At 36.0% G+C, this 19,243-nt stretch overlaps 2 protein-coding genes across 2 annotated transcripts; both read right to left on the reverse strand.

Annotated features, from left to right (window-relative positions):
* Positions 1-720: 720 nt before the first annotated feature.
* On the reverse strand, positions 721-3,885 carry LOC145049488 (zinc finger BED domain-containing protein RICESLEEPER 2-like). Its single transcript, XM_078997886.1, has 6 exons — positions 3,333-3,885; positions 2,674-3,195; positions 2,274-2,460; positions 1,611-2,193; positions 1,526-1,540; positions 721-909 (listed from the first exon to the last, which is right to left on the reverse strand). The coding sequence occupies exons 1-6, from the start codon at positions 3,883-3,885 to the stop codon at positions 721-723; spliced, it is 2,049 nt and encodes a 682-aa protein (XP_078854012.1).
* Positions 3,886-5,995: 2,110 nt separating this feature from the next.
* LOC145052405 (thioredoxin-like 1-2, chloroplastic) lies at positions 5,996-7,805 on the reverse strand. Its single transcript, XM_079000230.1, has 4 exons — positions 7,321-7,805; positions 7,045-7,227; positions 6,803-6,967; positions 5,996-6,544 (listed from the first exon to the last, which is right to left on the reverse strand). Exons 1-4 carry the CDS (start codon positions 7,507-7,509, stop codon positions 6,338-6,340), a joined length of 744 nt encoding a protein of 247 aa, XP_078856356.1. The 5' UTR covers positions 7,510-7,805; the 3' UTR covers positions 5,996-6,337.
* Positions 7,806-19,243: the final 11,438 nt, after the last annotated feature.

Raw genomic sequence — 19,243 nt, forward strand, 5'->3', positions numbered from 1 at the left:
AATCTTTATATAACTTGCAAGAAGATCCTTGGTGGGTATAAAATGTTTATGTTATTTCAAAAATTAAAGTCTTCCGTTGGCATATTTTTCAAATTTATGAAATTATTTTTGAACTAAAATCCAACACATTTAACATCTCATGTTAATTCGCCATAATGTCCATGTGAGAAGTTAATAGCAAAACACTATATATGTTATTTTTTGAACCGTGGACCTCCTGTGTAAAATTTCACTCTTCAAAACACTAAGCTCTCATCGGTAGAACCTTCTTCTCAAGCTTTTATTTTTTTTAATTTTATTTATTTATTTTTTCTTTATGAAGGAGATGGGAACGAAATGAAGTAATTACGAAGGAAAAACATATTTTTAATTTAATTAATTAATTTTTTTGGAGAGGGGGAAATAAATAACCAAAAATCCTATTCACTGACATTTGAAGAAAAAAAGCTTTACCCTTGGTTTGGCAATGAAAAATAGTGGTTGGAGAGACGGTATCACCATAAATTAAAATTACTTAAAATATAAAAGATTAGTAAAATAGTCATTTAGCGGAAGGAGAGACAATGGCCATAAAGGTATTATTAGGCTAATGTGTATGGTCACCACTAATTTACTAGAAAAATGATGTCGCCTATATGCCACGTCCTCTCTACTATATGTTCATTACCAAACCACTAGCATTTGAAAATGGTCACCTACAAATGTGCCATATCCTGAAATTCAAGTTGCTTCTTCACCTACAAATGGAATTAAACGCAATGTCATTGTTGACCGTTTGCAAAGTTGCTCATTCATTGGTTGTCTTCGTCCGTGAAGAGAGTCATGCCACAAAACACCTACGCCTAGGGCTGTAAACGAACCAAATGAACACGAACAGAGGCTTGTTCGTGTTCGTTTGTTTAACTTTAACTGAACAACAAACGAACATGAACAACTAAACGAACTAACTTTTTATGTTCGTGTTCGTTCGTTAATCAATTTATTGTGTTTGTGTTCGTTTATGTTCGTTCGTTTAGTTGATAAACGAACATAAATGAACACAAACGAACATAAACGAACACAAACAAACATAAACGAACACAAAGTCAAACAAACTTAAACAAACATATATGAACGAACACAAACAAACTTAAACGAACATAGATAAACAACCATGAACTTAAATGAAAACAAACACGTCTTCAATATTTCCATACAATAATAACATTCTACTTAGTTGTTCGCCAAAAACATAACACTACAATAAAGTTTTACTTGGTTGTTTGCCATTCCATACAAAAATAACCAAATAATACTTCAAAAAGACTAAAAAACCATTTCCCTTCTAGCCAATCCTTCAATCCAACACCCATCCTTTCAATTCAACATCTATTCTACTAACAAAAAAACATAAAACATATCAAAATTATTAAAGTTATATCAAAAAGTAAAAAAGTAATTAGCGTTAAAGTATAAACAATTTATTTACATTTACCATCAAGAACATCAATTATCATCTTCGTCCTCAAGGTAGTTCAATAGTTACAATATCCTCATTTTTCTATTACACACCAAAAAGTTATTAGCTCAATAAATCCACAATATTAAAAAATTAATAATAAGAAATATACCTTGTTTTTCTTTCTCTCTAACCCATAATAATGTCTATACCAATCAGCTCCACAAATAAGCATATCTACCATGTTTCTTCCTAAAGAACAACGATGTGGATCAATAACCCTCCCACCAGCACTAAAAGCAGACTCAGACGCCACAATAGTGACCGAAATTGCCAAGATATCGGCAGCCATTTTGGAAAGAATTCTAAACTTCAAATTGTTCTCTTTCCACCATGCCAATGCATCAAAATCTGCACCTGGTTCACCAATGTAAACTCTATCTTCCAAATAAGTATCAAGTTCTGATTTTGATGCAGTAAAACTATCGACACTTCTAATATGTTGATCATATTTAGTTGTCCCAGTTTTAAGACCTCTACCCAATCGTCTGGTTAACGAAGCAAAACTACTCTTGAGAGCGGCAACACCACTGTTTGTTCCACTACTTGATGAAGCAACAACCGATGCTTTATGGGCATCAACATACTCTTCGAATAATAGATACAAAGTATCCTGAACTATTTGCATTTGTCGAGGAGCCTCATTGTCAGAATATATGGCCCTGAAAGAGAAGTCGATCAATTTCATTTTATACCTGGTACAAAAAGAGTAACAAATAAAATTAAAAAAAAACATCAAATAAAACCAAATAACTCAACTAAATTCATTTTATACCTTGGATCCAAAGCCGCACCAATTGAGATCAACAAATTACAATCACCCCAATATTTGTCCAATTTTGTCTTCATTTTAATGGCCATTGATTTCATATATTCACTTCCATCTAAAGCTACTGCATCCAAAGCTTTCTTTATTCCAAACAACTCGCTAAGAAATAAGTTGGATGTAGGATATTCAGAACCTATAAAAAATAAACTTACATATATGCATCAGATTGTTTTTTAGTCAAAATAAACATAGATGTATGATATAGGCATCAAATTAGTTTTTAATCTAAAAGTGATTATTAAACCAAAACATATAAAAATAAATAATACCTGAAATGATTTTTGTAGTTTCCTCAAAAAGTGCTAGAAAAAGCAAACATCTTCAACTTTCTTCCAATCTTCATCACTTGGCAAATTTTTATATGTGGACTCTCGATCGGCATAATTTACAAACACTTCTTTGAACTCCAAAGCATTAGACAACATAGCATATGTAGCATTCCATCGAGTAGAAACATCTTGAATCAAATGCTTCTTTGACATTGAAAGTTGTTTAGCTAGCTCACTAAAGATATGCAATCGACCAGGGGACGCATTCACATGTTTCACACTTTCACGAACATTGTGAATAATAGGTTCAATTTTTGCTAGACCATCTTGAACAAGCAAATTGAGTATATGCGCACAAAATCGTACATGGAACAACGTTCCCCCAAGAACAAGTTTTTCTTGAAGATTCAAGTTTTCCCTCAACTTCTTAGCCACTACATCATTAGTTCTAGCATTATCCACCGTTAACGTAGCAACCTTTGTTTCAATATTCCACTCTTTTAGACACTTAAAGAGAGAATCATATATACATACTCCGGAATAAGGTGGAGGCACATCAACAAAACTCAAGATATTTTTATGAAGCTTAAAATCAGAATCTACAAAATGACATGTCACTACCATGTAATGAATATTTTGACCTAATGTCCACATATCAGTAGTGATGCTCACTCGGTTGACATTATTCAACAACTTTTGAACACTTTTTTTTTTGCAATTCCATAACTATAAATACAATCTTCTCTAATTGATGCACACGATATCTTGTTAAATGCGGGATTAGCTTCTTTCATTACCACATTAAACAAATCATACTCAACAAAGTTAAAAGGCAACTCGTGGATCATAAGCATATGAGAAATAACCTCTCTCATCCTAGAATTATCAAATTTCCAAGTTCTAACCATTGACGAAGCATCCGACTTTCCTGGAAACATCTTTAAATTTAACTGACCTTGTACTTCTCGTTTTCCTTTTAAAATCGGGCAATCTTTCGCAACATGCCTAAGCAATGGTATGGTTGTTCCTTCTTTTAGTTTCTTTATTTTTTCTTTACAGTGGATACATTCACACATTTCTGTTCTGTCCTCCAACTTAATATCACGAAAATGTTCCCAAACTTCTGAAGTCTTTTTCCGTTTTCTTTTAGTAAATGGAATTTGTTCTTCATTCTTAGCTGCATTTGCTTGTTCTATACCACCAGCAAGGTCATCCATTGTTGCAGCTATATCGATATCTCCATCATCAGCTGTAATAACAATAACATCAGGACAAGGAGTGTCTTCCATCACTGGAGTGTTTGTACTTGATTCAAATTCTGTCGATTCGAATGGCGAGTGTGAGTCTAAATATCAAGGTTCTAAAAAGCTCGCCATGGCTCCGCCATGGCACGCCACGGCTCCAAGGCTTGCACTTGCCGCCAAGCTTTGCTAAAACGCGGCCTTAACTCATATATGTATATAAAAATGAATAATAGTTTAAAATACATATAAAAATATTAATTATATAAAAGATTGCCGCCTTAAGTCACGCCTTACAAACGTCATGACTCGTCAAGGCTCGGAAAAGTTTGAGGCTTGACATTGCCGACAAGTCACGCCTTACGTTATTTAGAACCTTGCTAAATATTGATTATCATCAAAAAGAGGCGGTCGATTACAAGAAACATCGGACATCTACCATGCATAATAATCAAATCTTATCATGGAAGTGTTAAAAAATAACCAACATAATTATAGAGCTTAAAAAGCTTCGGTAGATGTTTACCTGCTGATGAAACCGCCTATGTCTGAGTCGAAGTCGAAAACAGAGTACGAGACGATGGTCTATGATAGATGCTCACAAGAAGTCCAAAAGCGGCGTGACCTGAAGTCTGATGGTCTCGTGACGAAGTTCTATCGTTTGAGGTGTAGACGGCTTGAAAACAAATCTGATCGTCTCGTCTGAGGCGGAGACGGCGTGTGAGGAAGCAAACCCTAACGAATTTGACGAAGACAAAAGAGCGTAATGAATATTTTGAATATTTTGACATGATTCTTTTAATCAAAATTAGCATGTTACTTTTAAACACTTGTAACCAATGGTCCCTAAACTTAGACACTTTTACAAAAAAAAAATCATTTTTTTTAAACTTACCACTAATTCACTAGAGTACTTTATTGCATGTACAAAGATCTACGTAATCAATATTTGATATTATATATATATATATATATATATATATATATATATATATATATATATATATATATATATATATATAGGGTAAAGTGAATATACCTAACAACCTTATATAAGCTTAGGTACCTAACTTCATAATACTACATCGGTTTGTATCATATTTACATTGTAATTGTCTAAGGTTCTTAAACTTCAACCCCATAACTTGATTACTTCAAAAATCTTTGGACTTTCACCAATATCTTTCTTTTACATCACTTCTTTCTATCGAATACCACCTGATGGGCTTCATATCATACCGCTACAAAAGGAAGGATGTAGGAGATATATAATGATGAATTTCCAAACTTTTTTGAAGTAAATCAAGTTTAGGGATGAAGTTTAAGAACCTTGGATGATTGCAATGAAAATTTAATGCAAAATGACGTAGTTTGATGAGGTTAGGTACCTAAGCTTATATAAGGTTGTTAGGTATATTCACTTTACCCATATATATATATATATATATATATATATATATATATATATATATATATATATATATATATATATATATATATATATAATCGAATAATCATGAATAGACAAACGAAAATAAACAAACGAACGTAAACAAACATAAATAAACGAAAACGTTCGTGTTCGTTCGTTTAACTAAACGAACCAGATATCTTGTTCATGTTCGTTCGTTTATTAAATAAACGAACATAAACGAACTTCCCGCCGAACGGTTCACGAACTGTTCACCGAACGTTCAGTTCGTTTACAGCCCTACCTACGCCCCTTTGGGACGTTGTTCACGCATAGCTTGGCCAGCCATATCGGATTTCATGCGTAGACAAGCCTCACATACCGGATAATCTTAGTATATTTGTTGCGTAGGGACCTATTAACGTGACTATGATTGTTTATTTAATCCAATTTATGTTTGTGTAAAAACATTTATTATTATTTTTTTGTGTCAAAACGAAAATTTTTAAAAATGTTTGGATTAGTTTAACTAATATCAAAAGATAAGTTGTTTTTTAGTATAAGATAATTTTTGTTTATATATGTAAAATGACTAGTAATGATATGATATGTGTATATAGACATATATTTAGTGGTAAATAAATAAGTCAAAAATAATTTTAGATAAATTAGAGTTTATTATCAAAAACTTATTATTCAAATAAATAAGCATTTTTTTTTTATTTTAAAAACCAAACCACAATAATATCATTAAAATTCAACATTTTTGTCATTAAAATCCCATGAAAGAATACAATTTAGTACCAATCTCCAATAAAACAATAAGAGAATAACAGCAAATCACAAGTTACAATCTTTAACGACATAATGATCAAACATCAAACAAGTAGGGCTTATCTTTCAACTAAAAACCAACAAACCCCACTTTTAGTTTTAAAAAGATTATATACAAAAAAACTTAACCTCCCATCTCTTCACCCAATCCGATGCACCAAAATTTATCGGTTTTTACAAGGGTTCGAGCGAATAGTCTCACTAGAAAAATCCTCCCTTTGCATTTTGCAAAGAAATCGAACTACCATCTAAAACCTATGCAAGAAGTAATTTGTTAATAGATGGATTCATCTCTTCAAGAACCAAATCTTCCTCATTTGACTTTTGTGGCAAATGATATGAAATTTGACCAATTGAACATAAAGTCAACAGCTCAGATTCCTCTAATCCTTTGGCTGGACCAAGATTTAGATCACACGCATCATTCTTATGCTTTGACACCGCATCTTTGAATTTCTTGATCTGTAGGCATAAAATCAAGATTCATCCCATCAACCAATTATTCTTATAAAGTAAACATTTTTTATAATACTATTTTATATCTCGCAAAATAGACAAGATGAAATTAATTATCCATTTGGATTGAAATGGACAATTATATCGGGTCAAAAACAGGTCCGGTCAAAAGTGTTACATTATCCGACCCATTTCTTTCTTTGACCAATTCTATAAACTTTAATTCGTTTAATAATCAATAAAACATAACCAGAATCGACTTACAGTTGCAATGGTGCAGCTAAAGCTACAAAGCTTGCCTTGGGAACCTTTGTAGAATCTGAAAAAAGGCAAAACATGAATATGAAGAGAATGACACATGGGTTTAAGTTCTTCATAGTTCACTTGGAGGAAAACTGTATTAGGGTTTGACTCAGCCAGTTGACAGATCTGATTATAAACAAAAAAAAAAAGTTAATTAAATTAAAATTTAACAAATAATTAAGAGGGATTTCAGATGTTCATACCTTGGGGTGTAAAGATTTACAACCACCACAACCAGGTGAATAAAACTCCACAATGACCAATCTATCCCCTGAATTTGATAGTGTATCCACCAATTCTTGGGCTGAATTAATCTCAATCATGTTGGGTTTAAGCGTCTTTTCCCACCATCTCATGGATTTGCTCACACAAATTGATGCATGTGCCTGTAATCATGAAAAAATGAAATCAAACTTGGTATTAAGGGGTCGTAACCCCATTAATGAAAACTTAAAAAGGCTTCATAAATTTGAACATACATGAATAGGGGTTTTCGCATGCCAAGAACTTGAAGTTAGACCCTTCTGATCTGAGAAAAGTTGGGATCTTTTGGTCAAGAAATCTGTGGCGTGAACGGAAGGAGTAAGGGGTCTATTTGATTTGATTAGGGTTTCGTTAAACGAAGTAGGATAACCAGGAAAAGTAATGGGGTTCAATGAAGAAGCCATTGGAGAGATGTTGTTGAGCTTAAAAAATACACTAAGATTCCACACCCAAAAAACCAGAGAGCCTTAGAGAGAGAACCCTTGTTTGTTCATATATTTGAAGCAAGTCAAAGACCAAAAATGGGGTTTTAGAGAATCCAGACAAGAATACTCCAAAGAACAGTGCTTGATGATATTGATGTGGGAAACGCAAACTCAAGAAAACCCATATAAAGATTTGTTCTATAATCTATCTTATGATGATGAGAGAGAAATGTGGATATTGAAGCTTTGGAGAGAGAAGGAAAAGGGATGGATTGGTGGGATAAAGACATAAAGTGTTTTTTTTTTCTTTTAATTTAAACGAATTTTATTTATCCTTTCACAAAATACGAAAGACTATCGGGTTCGATTTAAAAAAAATGCATTTTTTTTCAATAAAATGGTAAATAGAAGTTTTAGAGTAGTCCTTTTAATCATTCTCTCCTTTTTCTCGACTTCGTCTTCTCCACACATCTCCAAATCACAAGAAAATCCATTACATAATCAATTTCTTGCGAGAGAGAGAAAAAGTCGGGTCTCAAATTTATTATTATTAAAATTTTAAATTAAATAGAAAAAATATATTAGAATGACATTTTAGTCTTTTTAATTTTTCAAATGATCAAAACCACAATTACACATGTTCAAAATAACCATCAATTCAATTCAAAAGTTTAATGGTTTTGATATTTTTCATGAAAAATACAAAATTGAAAGAATGATCCTTATTGTATGTCAAAACTAGCAAGTTTGGATTCGTAAGGGTGGTCTAAAAGTTTCAATTTGTTGCAAGTTTGGTTCATTTTGTTTTGATTCTTTATAAAATGACGATTTTGTCTTTAGTATTTTCTTTTTTCAGTTTTTTATTACAAATATCTAAAAAAAAAAGAGAAAAGAAAATACTCTCTCTCTCTCTCTCTGGAACATCAATGAACAAAAAATCAAAACCCTTTGAACCCATCAACAAAATCATTAATCTCTACTGTAGATCTTAGGTTTGCTCTTGCTTGATTGCCCTACCATTATCGAAGCAGTCGTCGGTAAAGCTCTATAAACACCCCTAAAGTAGCACCTTCACCGCTATCAGAGTTCTTTAGAGGTGGAGGTAACGGTGACACAGAGATCGAAGCTACAATTTGCAGAGGCAGCGACAAAGACGAGTTTGTACTCTAGACCCCAACACGAATCGAACAGGCATCTCTCTTTCTTTGTCGGAAAAACGAAGACCTTGAGGTAGATCGACGACAAGGGTTTCAGATCGACGTTGGTTCTTTGTATCTCCAGATCCCAACACAAATCGAACCACCACAACAACGTGTACTGCTTGATGAATCTAGGGTTTTTTAAACCTGAGACGAGATCTAGCAGGGGGTTGAAGGTGGCAGCAGCTAGGGTTTAGACTTGTTCCCCTCGTCGTCGTTCCCAGATTACATCTATTCGCCTAAGAAGGTGACAAGAAGATGGTGTTGGTGGTGGTCAAAGATTAACGGAGAAGGATAGAAATGAAGGTGGTAGCGGCTAGGGTTTGTCGAGGAAGATGGCGGCGAGATAGATCTGAACTCCGACGAAAGGTTTCTACACCATCCTTCGTCTCTCTAATCTTGTTTTCCAGGTCGTGGTCGTGGTGGCGTTCTAATTCTTCGTCATCTTCGCCAAATCATTGGTTTTGTTCGAGTTTGTATGTGTGATTAATCTCTCTATCTCTCTATGTGTGTGTGAGTGTGTTATCTTGAATCTGTTGAAAAATTGATGGATGTTTGTGTTGATTTGTGTGTGTTCATTAGATTTCATGTGTGTGTGTTCATCTGATTTCGTGTGTGTATGTGTGTGTTCATCTGAACTGATTTAGGTGGAGATAGAGGTGGCAGACTGCGGTAGTAGATGACGGTGGTCGAACGGTGGTGGTAACGGAAGATGTTCTTGAGGAAGAAGAAAAAGATGGGTAATAAGATGTGTCTAAGATGGATAACATGAGAGAGAGAGAGAGAAAAAAAAAGAGAGAGAAAGTATTTTCCTTTTTCTTTTCTTTTTTAGATTTTTGTAATAAAAAAACTGAAAAAAGAAAATATCAAGGGCAAAATCATCATTTTTAAAAAAATCAAAACAAAATGGACCAAACTCGTAAAAAAAAATGAAACTTTTGGACCACCCTTGCGAGTCCAAACTTGTTTCGACCAAACTAGCTAGTTTTGACATACGAGAGGGACCATTCTTGCAATTTTGTCCATGAAAAACTACATACCACATAAATCATTTTTGCACTTTTGTCTAAAAAATAAATTGTTATCGGCTAAATTGCATAAATCTTCTCACTAGTATGGAGCAACATTCTAGTTTCATTTTTGTTATTTATTTATTTATTATGTTATGTATTATTTATTTATTTTCTTTCAATAAACTTACATAATATTTAATCAATAAACTACCTGAACCTATATCACATGAAAAATCTACAACATCAACCCACAGGTCGGGTGAGTTATATCATACTATGTTTTCATGTCATCATACTCTACTTCTATTCTTTCTTTATTATCATACTATAACATTATGTTATCTTCTTCTCATACTCCACTCTTTTGTTCTCCTTTTTCCGTAATCTTCATACTCTATTTTTGTCTCATCTAATCTCTTGCTCTATCTAATTTCATGTCTTATCGTATCTTCTCGTACTTATCTAGTACTCTATATCAAACTCTTATCCTACTCATCTTATCTCATCTCTTTACACTTCTCATACTCTTTTATCTTATCTCTTTACTCTTCTCATCCTCCTCTCTCATCTCATTTTTTCTCACAGGCTACCTCTTTATTCTCATATTCTCATGCTTTGCCATTATTATCAAATTTAGACCTAACCGGACTATATATATATATATATATATATATATATATATATATATATATATATATATATATATATATATATATATATATATATGGGAACAACATAACTCTATCTTATCAGAATAATATCATTTGACTTAATCCACACACTTTAATCCATTGCAGATCTTTTAGAAACATCTCTTTTCTTGCATCCTATGTGGATTGCAATGATTCCTTACGAATCCTCTACACTTAATCCCTCACAGGTTATATATCAAGTGAAACATCCCTAAATTATGACCCATAAATTTCGTTTTGAAAACATTATAAAAACTTTAATCATCCATAATCAATAAGAAAACCAAGTGTCATGTATCTCAAAATCTCATATCAAATACTGTATCAAAAACAAATGAGGAAATATATCAGAGTCTCAATAAATCACAGGCTGAAAGCTGTAGTGTGTGTCATGCGATCATCCTGAGCCCTTTCCTTTGCTAGTAGTACCTGAAACCAAAACTAAAAACTATAAGCACGAAGCTTAGTGAGCTCCCCAAACTACCACATACCATACAATAACACATATAACATATACTGGGCCTTGCCCACTACATCGGGCCCCGCCCGACATCGGACCGAAGTCCGGCATAACTTGGGCCCTGCCCAGTATCGGACCGAAGTCCGGAATAACTTGGGCGCCGCCCACTGTATCGGGACTAGCCCGACATCGGACCAAAGTCCGGTATAAACTGAACACAACATAAATATAAACATATAACATAATCATATATACTGTACCGGGCTTGCCCGACATCAGACCGAAGTCCGGAACATATAACACATAACATAACAAGCATGAATCACAAAGACATCAAACATACATAACTACTTCTCAGAACCACCCCGACATCGGACCAAAGTCCAGAATCATATAAACTGCATCAGGCTAACCCCGACATGCTACTACTACATAAACGGGTCGGCATTGGTGCCTTAGACCCGTTCCTACTGGAGGAAAACTCACCTCACACTGCTGAAGTCCTGATGACAAAACCCTAGTTGCTGGATGACAGATTCCCGAATCTGTCAACATCAAAATAGCACCCAATTAATAATTGGGTTCCCACACATAACCATATGTACATACTTGGGATAAATACTGTTTTACCCCTAACTTGGCTTGATTTAAGCCAAAGGCCCAATCCAAAGGCCCAAAAGTCCAGTTATGGCTCAAAGCCCAACATATGACCCAATTTTCTGAATTGGGCCCAAACCTCTACATGGTCTTCCCTTAAGGCCCAACCATTTAGTCCAGTCCGATGTAGAGGCGAGCTAGGGTTTACAAAACTCAGAGAAAATAAACAATAAAAGCGATGACTTCTAAGACTGCATGCATGCAGCTTATATACTAAACGCTGGTACAAAAACATGCACGGTTGGACAGACCCAATACCGGCAATCAAAACTGGGCTAAGGACCGAGCCCATGACGCAATCTATTAATCTCTACAAACCATCACGACCCAAAATTTGGCCCATCTATAGCCCAATTTTCCAAATTGGGCCCAAACCCTCATATGGGCTTTACCCTAAAGCCCGTCTAAATATTTTAGTTCATATGATTATTCTTGGATGGTCCATTATTATCCCAATCACCAAGGCCCAATAGGAAGGCCCTACTCAAAGTCCAAGTGAAATTAGGGTTTCTCATAAAATGACAATTAGGGTTAAGTGTTTCTCACTCAACCGATTAAGGACTTAATCCATTAAGTCCTTTACTCTACTAGATAAGTGATATGGAATAATTTGGACTTAATACACAATCCAATCCTAATGGCCCAAAGGTGGGTCCCAATAAGTCCAAGGCCCAAATACTCACAATTAGAGTTTTTCTAAAACCTAATTAGGTTTTCCACCCAAACATGGGCCAATATGCCCAAAATAAATCTTTAATCCCATTAAGGTTTTGCTAGGTCCATTAGGGTTTTGCTAGTGGGGCACCACCCATTACCACCTCGGGTAGTGGTGGTCAATGGCGGCTCACGACGGCGGGCACCACCTTACGGTGGTGGTTATGGTTCTTTTCATTACTCTTTTGCTAATTAAAATTACAAGCTTTTAATCCACAAATAAACACACCCACTAACTACTCTAACACACACACAACCACTCTAGTGGGGGTCGACGGTGGTACGTGGTGGTGGTGGTTGTTCTCAATTTTCCGGCTAGACAAAACACGCACACATATACTTCAGATTGCATACTACACTCCAACCACCCACCTGGTGGCTCACGGCGGCGACAGTGAAGGTTTTGGCGATGACAACCACCATCGCGGTGGTTTATTTTGGATTTCGATCAAGCAAACCCAAGGAAAAACGACTTCAACTAGAATCAGCGCACACATTGCACCATTACGCACACCCACAGCCACCCCTGATGGCGGTAGAAGGGGTTTGGACGTCGACAGCCACCATGGTGGCCCTCTTTCTCTCCGGCCAACATCACACGACAACCACTAAAACATGGACACATACATGAGCTGGAATTGAAATGAACGATAATGAAACTATGGAAACGGTGACGCCGACAACACGATCTGAGGCGCACAACAGAATAACGGGGATGATGAGGGTGGTCGCGACCCTGTCTGGCGAACGACAGCAGCAACATGTCACGTTCTTCTACTTTGCCCACTGCCCTAACGACCAAGGCAACCTTCATCTTCAACCATCTTGGCGTTGCTCGGAACTCGTCTGGTTAGAATACAAAAGGGGCTCGGGTGGCTTGAGACTTCAATAATGGCTATGAAGCAGCGGCGACGACCGGATGGAGCGCTGTAGGTGGCGGCCGGTGGTTAGGGGTTATAAGGTGGTGGCTAGATAAAATTTAGGGTTAGGGTTTCTTGATGCTATATATATTCAAACGGGGAAAAGAAGGCACAATTTGAAGTCTCGTGTTTCCTTCTAAACCTAACTCATTTTTATACACTTTGGTCCCTCCTCCATAAAGAGTTTCCATTATAAGTCTAGAAATTACCCTTTTAACCTCTGCCTTCAATATTCTTTACAAACTGAGTCAGAAATTTACCATTTAACCCTTGCTTCCCATAATCTATCCATATTAAGTCCCAATACTTACCAACCACCCCCTGTTTTCTAAAAATCTTTAAAAATTAAATCCCAAAACTACACTTTAGCCCTCGAAACTCTAAATCATGCCATTCAACTCCCCAAAACCAACACCCTGATAAATATTATGGATTTTTGGGATACTATTCATCCATTAATTTTATTTATTTATTTATTTAATAAACGGGGTGTTACAACTCTCCCCCACTTAAATTAGATTTCGTCCTCGAAATCATTCCTTACCATTCCTTACACAGGGTGTACACTCTAGTAAAATGGTCACCATCCTGGGCACATCCTAGCTTCCCCAGGGTAGCCGTGACCAATCTTCGCAAATCCCTAAAATCCGCAGGTTAACGAATTTCTCACGATATGATCACATCTACTCAGTCCTAATTCTGCTGTCTCGAGATGGTCTGATTCCCTGACCGACCACTCATACGGAATCATTATCGATGAACCCCGTTGTGGTTGACTTAACATTACTCAGCAATCTGTTACACTTACCATACATGAGATACTCAAATACCATTACTACTGGAGACTCAAAACTGTCTAAAATACTGATCTGCTTGAAACACTGAACTGCCTGAAACACTGAATTGCCTGAAACACTAAACTGCCTGAAACAACATGCTGCTACATGGCTGCTTTCCAAAATCTATCGAGACCTTCCTGGTCTCAATTCATTCGTCAGTCACTTGAAATACTGGGTTCCAACCTTACTGTGGAACCAAAGGGCTCCCACATAGTCACCTCACACGACTTTCATACGAAATCCTTGTCTGGAACTAGTTGCCACTAGTTATCATGCCACTGCGGTTCTAACAACCTCCTGATCCAACCGATCGGGCCCATGCATCGAATCTTGACGTCACCAAATCCAAGACTAAAAGTGATTGCTACCTAACCAATGGTAGCCTTATACCATAAGCAATTTCATACAATCCATTACTTCCATGATCCCATAGTCATAGTGACGCTCCTACAGTTTTATCACCGGCTCAAACAGATCCATCTGGGTAATTCCGAAATCCGATTCATGGATATCCATATCCTCACCGCTGCACCCAAACTGGTGGGTACCACTGTTCCTTCCGCGTCTTAACAATGCTCTCATGCTATCTACCAACCAAGTGAATGCTACGGTTACACCTGTAGTCTTACAACACTCTATCACTATCTGACTACTAGTGAATGCTACGACTACACCCGCAGACTTACCACACTCTATCACTATCTGACTGCTAGTGAATGCTACGACTACACCTGCAGACTTACAACACTCTATCACTATCTGACTGTTAGTGAATGCTATGGCTACACCCGCAGACTTACAACACTCTATCACTATCTGACTGATAGTGAATGCTATGGCTACAACTGTAGACTTACAACACTCTCATTCCGGTTGAACCCGCACTCAACCTAACACTCAACTGAACTTCAGTCCTAACTAGAGCTCTAACCAGGTTTCCAAAACCTGCTATCTGATGCCAAGAAAAGCATGAACCAAACGTTGAAATGTTTTCTAAACTTCCAACTCACCCAATCCTCCACCTAGACGGCCACTCGACCGCCTTTCCCCATGACTAGGGATGCAAAACTCATCTTAGTTTCACACCTATTTCTGCTCATGGACACCTGGTCAATTCTCCCCCACTTAGCTTCAACTAACATTCCACAACACATAATACTGAAAGGATTCTCAATCCTTCTTACCACCTATGAACAATCTTCTAGAAACCACGCTTACCATTGCTAGTATTTCAACACCAGCTACTCCAAAAGATCACACAACTTCTAGGAATCCACTGTATACTTTCCAAATCCACAATTAGGGAAAATGACCCTTCGCTACCCACTAATGATTCTTGGTATGCAATTGGCATATAACATCTCTTGGGGATATAATTCAAACACAGACAACGGATAAACCTGAATTACACTTACTCAAACCCTTGGAACTAAAGGCTCTACTGTGTAGTTTCCTGCACGTGCTATACAGAATCTGACCCTACGGTCTCTCAAAAGTTGTTCCGAAATCCTGGGTCTCTTCCCGAGACCCTATCCCGTTATCGGGCTCTAGAAATCATATCACTCAGTGTCTTGCACCCCGAGATACTCATGATCTTCCTGCTATCATTCTGCAGTAAGTCATGATACCTTACCTTCTTTGTTTCCTCATCTGTTGCATACTTGCAACACTTTCCATAATAATTATGCTCCCACTAGCATCATAATTATTATCTTACTAGCATAACACTTATGCTCCCACTAGCTTTGACGTACCCATAAATCAGCTGGACTTCTAGAAATCAATACTTATTGACTTACTTACAAAAGTTCAGATTTCTGATATGAGATGCTTCGATAAGACTTTATCTAGGCATCTCAAAATCATACACCTTTCCTTAGATAGCTCACATGTGTGTCTAAACAATTTTAGAACTTACAACAATAAGCCTCAAATGTTTAGACCTTTTCCCATTTCTCACAATTCAAACTATGAAGAAGGATGTCGTAATCATAATCGAATGTGAGAATGCAAATAACATAATTGCTATCTATTTAAAATCTACTTAGTGAAAGAGTTTCCTCGTAATCATTTTCATGAACTGGATAGATACCTTATAACACTTAGATTTTATGGTCTATGTGTTCCTATCCATGTGAATTTGTCATAACCATAATCACAAGACATGGTTAGCGACAAATCCAAACCCATGTGGACTGAACCTGTTCAATCTTAATTTCTTGCAACTTGGCAGAACAAGGGCCTACCATTGCTTCCAAGTTGTTTATGTAAACAATTAAGAACTCATAGAACTCATATACATAGTAAACTTTAACTAGAATGGGCACCGAAACAAGAATATGTCAACACAATAGGTTACAACCTCAAGTCATATGCTAGTGATTAACAATAGGTTTATTCTTGATTAGTTCTTTAAACTTGTCAAGATATTTAAGACTCCCACTGACCTCTTGACATATAAGATTCTCTCGTCAACAACCATTCCTTGACAAACAAATATTCAAGAGTCAGTGCAGATTCTAATCAAGACTAACACTTCACACAATTGGCCTTAGTTGTTCTTTGTTTTATCCAAAACAACACAATTTACCAATTTCAATTGTACAAGAGTAGAAAACATTTTACTCTACATTTGATAAATGTTATAAACCTTTCTTAAGATTATGTCAGTTGAGGCTCGATCTTGGAGTGTTACTCTAAGTCTCGATTTTGGAACGAAGTATGATTCACCTTTTTAATTTAACCATTTCAACAATTCACGATTCCTCTTCTTAGCCATACAAATGCAATAAGATATCCTTAGAGGATCAACTGTGATATGGTTTTCCATAGTCATTAAGATAATCATAAAATATTATACTAAAGTACTCTCCTATCTTTTTCTTCCTAATTTGATTCTTCTCATTCGTTCTGCCATACATTGAAACTTTTCCAATGTTTCCAAATTATACTTAAACTCGTAAGCATAACCATATTTACTAAACGTTAGTAAATCATGATGAATAGTCTTATCGTTCTCTATGGTGGACCTGACCAGTACACAGCCAGTGTACCCGATCCCCTAGTCCTTCACTTGACTCACATATACATGTGAACAAGGAATTAGTCTTAATTTCCCAAAGACAAAGGTTCTCATTCATCACACACTTCAAGTTGCATGATTCCAAGTTTCTATCAAGTTGAAACTTGGGTGATGAGAATCTTTCCATATTTGGTAAATTCTCGACACTAACACAATCGAAGGAATCAAATTCATATTGCTAACATAGAAACATAGAAACATCAATCTTCACAAATGCCATTGCAAGGAGATATAAAAATATATTTTTTATTTATTTATAAAATGTAGAAAAACTTTTCGTTAAAATGCAATTACAAATGAAAACTATGTTACTACATATTTCTAAGCAATCTATCATAACTCTTTAAGCAACAGCTCAAAAATCCGATCATCGAACCATGCGATTGAAATCCATCTTCGCGACCAGATTCAACATACTCTTCCTTTAAGCTTCCTTCCTTTTGCATGATCCTACAAAACATCAAAATTCAACCTTGTCACATCATGTATTAAGAATCAACAATTAGGAACTTAATAAAGTCAGATAGTAGATTTACCTGAAGTAGAGTCAAAAATTTTGACTTTACCATCCTTGCGATGGTTCAGGTAAATCTGGCAGTTTCATAACTAGTGCCTATTCTCTTGGCAATAGAAACATATGGACTCTTTGGGAATGATACACGAGACTATCTCAGACTTAGCTTTTCTCTTTACCATTTGGTCAAATGACATGACCATGGCTGATCCCTTTCCATTGGGAAGAGAAAGCTTTTCTGGACTTCCAATGTTCCAATTGTCAATGTCCATGGAAGTGTGGGGAGTACATCTTCCAATCAAATTTGGTTTACTAGTGTGCTAAATCATTGCTGATTCAGTAGCAACAAACAAATATGCTATATCAATAAGGGTCATGTCATGGTTTGTCACATAGTAGTCCTTAATGAACTCACTATATGACGTGGTAAAAGATTAAAGAACCCAGTGAATAGCCAATTTCCTTGAGACACCGAAACCCAATACTCTCATCCTGTTAATATGTGACTTCATCTCCAAGACATGAGTACACACACACACCTGCCATCTTGGTGTTTACTTGCCAATAGGGCTTGAGTAACCTTGCAATTTTCAAGTCTTCGAACTTGTAGGTCAGGGAGAATAATTGGAGGAGGTGGAGGAAGTGAAGTTCCACTATATCACGGAGAAGGGATTAATCTTTCACCTTGATTGTCTTGTGGAATATCATCTTTATGAAGAAAGGATTTGGGAAGATCATAGTAGTATGAACTAGACATCTACAATGGGAGAAATTCAAGTTAGTTGATTTAAGTCCTTAATATAACACCCAAATGAAATATTAAGGCTAGGACCCAACACAATATTTTACAATTCGGAAGAGGGATGTCGTAATCCAATTGCAAAATATTTGAAGATAGGTAAATGACGATTTACCAATTTCCACCATCGAAAACGAAATTGATTATTAAGTTTTAAATGCATTGAAATTCCTAGATCATTTGAGATTCATTGAATTTTTCAATGACATGCTTAAATCTCGATTGTGCCCTTCAAGTTTGTGACTGGGATGTCGAGGATCACAAACAAGGTGTGAATAACCATGCAAATTAGCTTGGTACACCCAATGTTACAACCACCTAATCAATATGCTAGTTAACCACACACGCCATTGATTTATCATTAACATCAAGCTACCCTTTTCCACGCACTGTCAATCCCAAATTAGTGTGCCGGTTAACCATACATGCTCCACTAAGGACTTAACAAGGTGCTAAGTGCAATTTCATGGAATAACACCATTTTCACATTTTTCTAAAGTAACTAAGATCATGAATTTAATAAAAGTTTAGTTACTTTATAATTATCGTATACTTATAATGAGAATTAGTATCCTAATCTACCCGTTCGGCTAACGACTTTCTACCACTCAAGGAAGCGGTGGGTGAGAGTGAACACTCATTAAACTGCCAATTCATAGGTAACAACCATATACTCCCCTTATAGACCGACATCCTGAATGAGACCTACTAACGGTAAGACTGACTTGTCTTATACATATATAATTATTAAACTTATAATAATATAAAGTATAAGGGTAGAATTTTAACTTTTAAAACTTTAGGGTTTGGAGCTAAAGTATTCA

This window comes from Lactuca serriola, chromosome 5, assembly GCF_051521515.1.
Source record: "Lactuca serriola cultivar US96UC23 chromosome 5, Lser_US96UC23_V15, whole genome shotgun sequence".
Classification (NCBI taxonomy): Eukaryota; Viridiplantae; Streptophyta; class Magnoliopsida; order Asterales; family Asteraceae; genus Lactuca; species Lactuca serriola.

What these genes read in the sequence shown, in the direction of transcription:
- LOC145049488 (XM_078997886.1), bottom strand. Translation starts at nt 3,885, where the DNA reads ATGGAAGACACTCCTTGTCCTGATGTTATTGTTATTACAGCTGATGAT. An exon ending in TGCATCAATTAGAGAAGATT is followed by an intron (nt 3,196 to 3,332) that starts GTATTTATAGTT and finishes GTCATTTTGTAG; the next exon opens with ATTCTGATTTTAAGCTTCAT. An exon ending in GGTGCGGCTTTGGATCCAAG is followed by an intron (nt 2,194 to 2,273) that starts GTATAAAATGAA and finishes TTTTTGTACCAG; the next exon opens with GTATAAAATGAAATTGATCG.
- LOC145052405 (XM_079000230.1), bottom strand. Translation starts at nt 7,509, where the DNA reads ATGGCTTCTTCATTGAACCCCATTACTTTTCCTGGTTATCCTACTTCG. An exon ending in GTAAATCTTTACACCCCAAG is followed by an intron (nt 6,968 to 7,044) that starts GTATGAACATCT and finishes GTTTATAATCAG; the next exon opens with ATCTGTCAACTGGCTGAGTC. An exon ending in TTAGCTGCACCATTGCAACT is followed by an intron (nt 6,545 to 6,802) that starts GTAAGTCGATTC and finishes TTATGCCTACAG; the next exon opens with ATCAAGAAATTCAAAGATGC.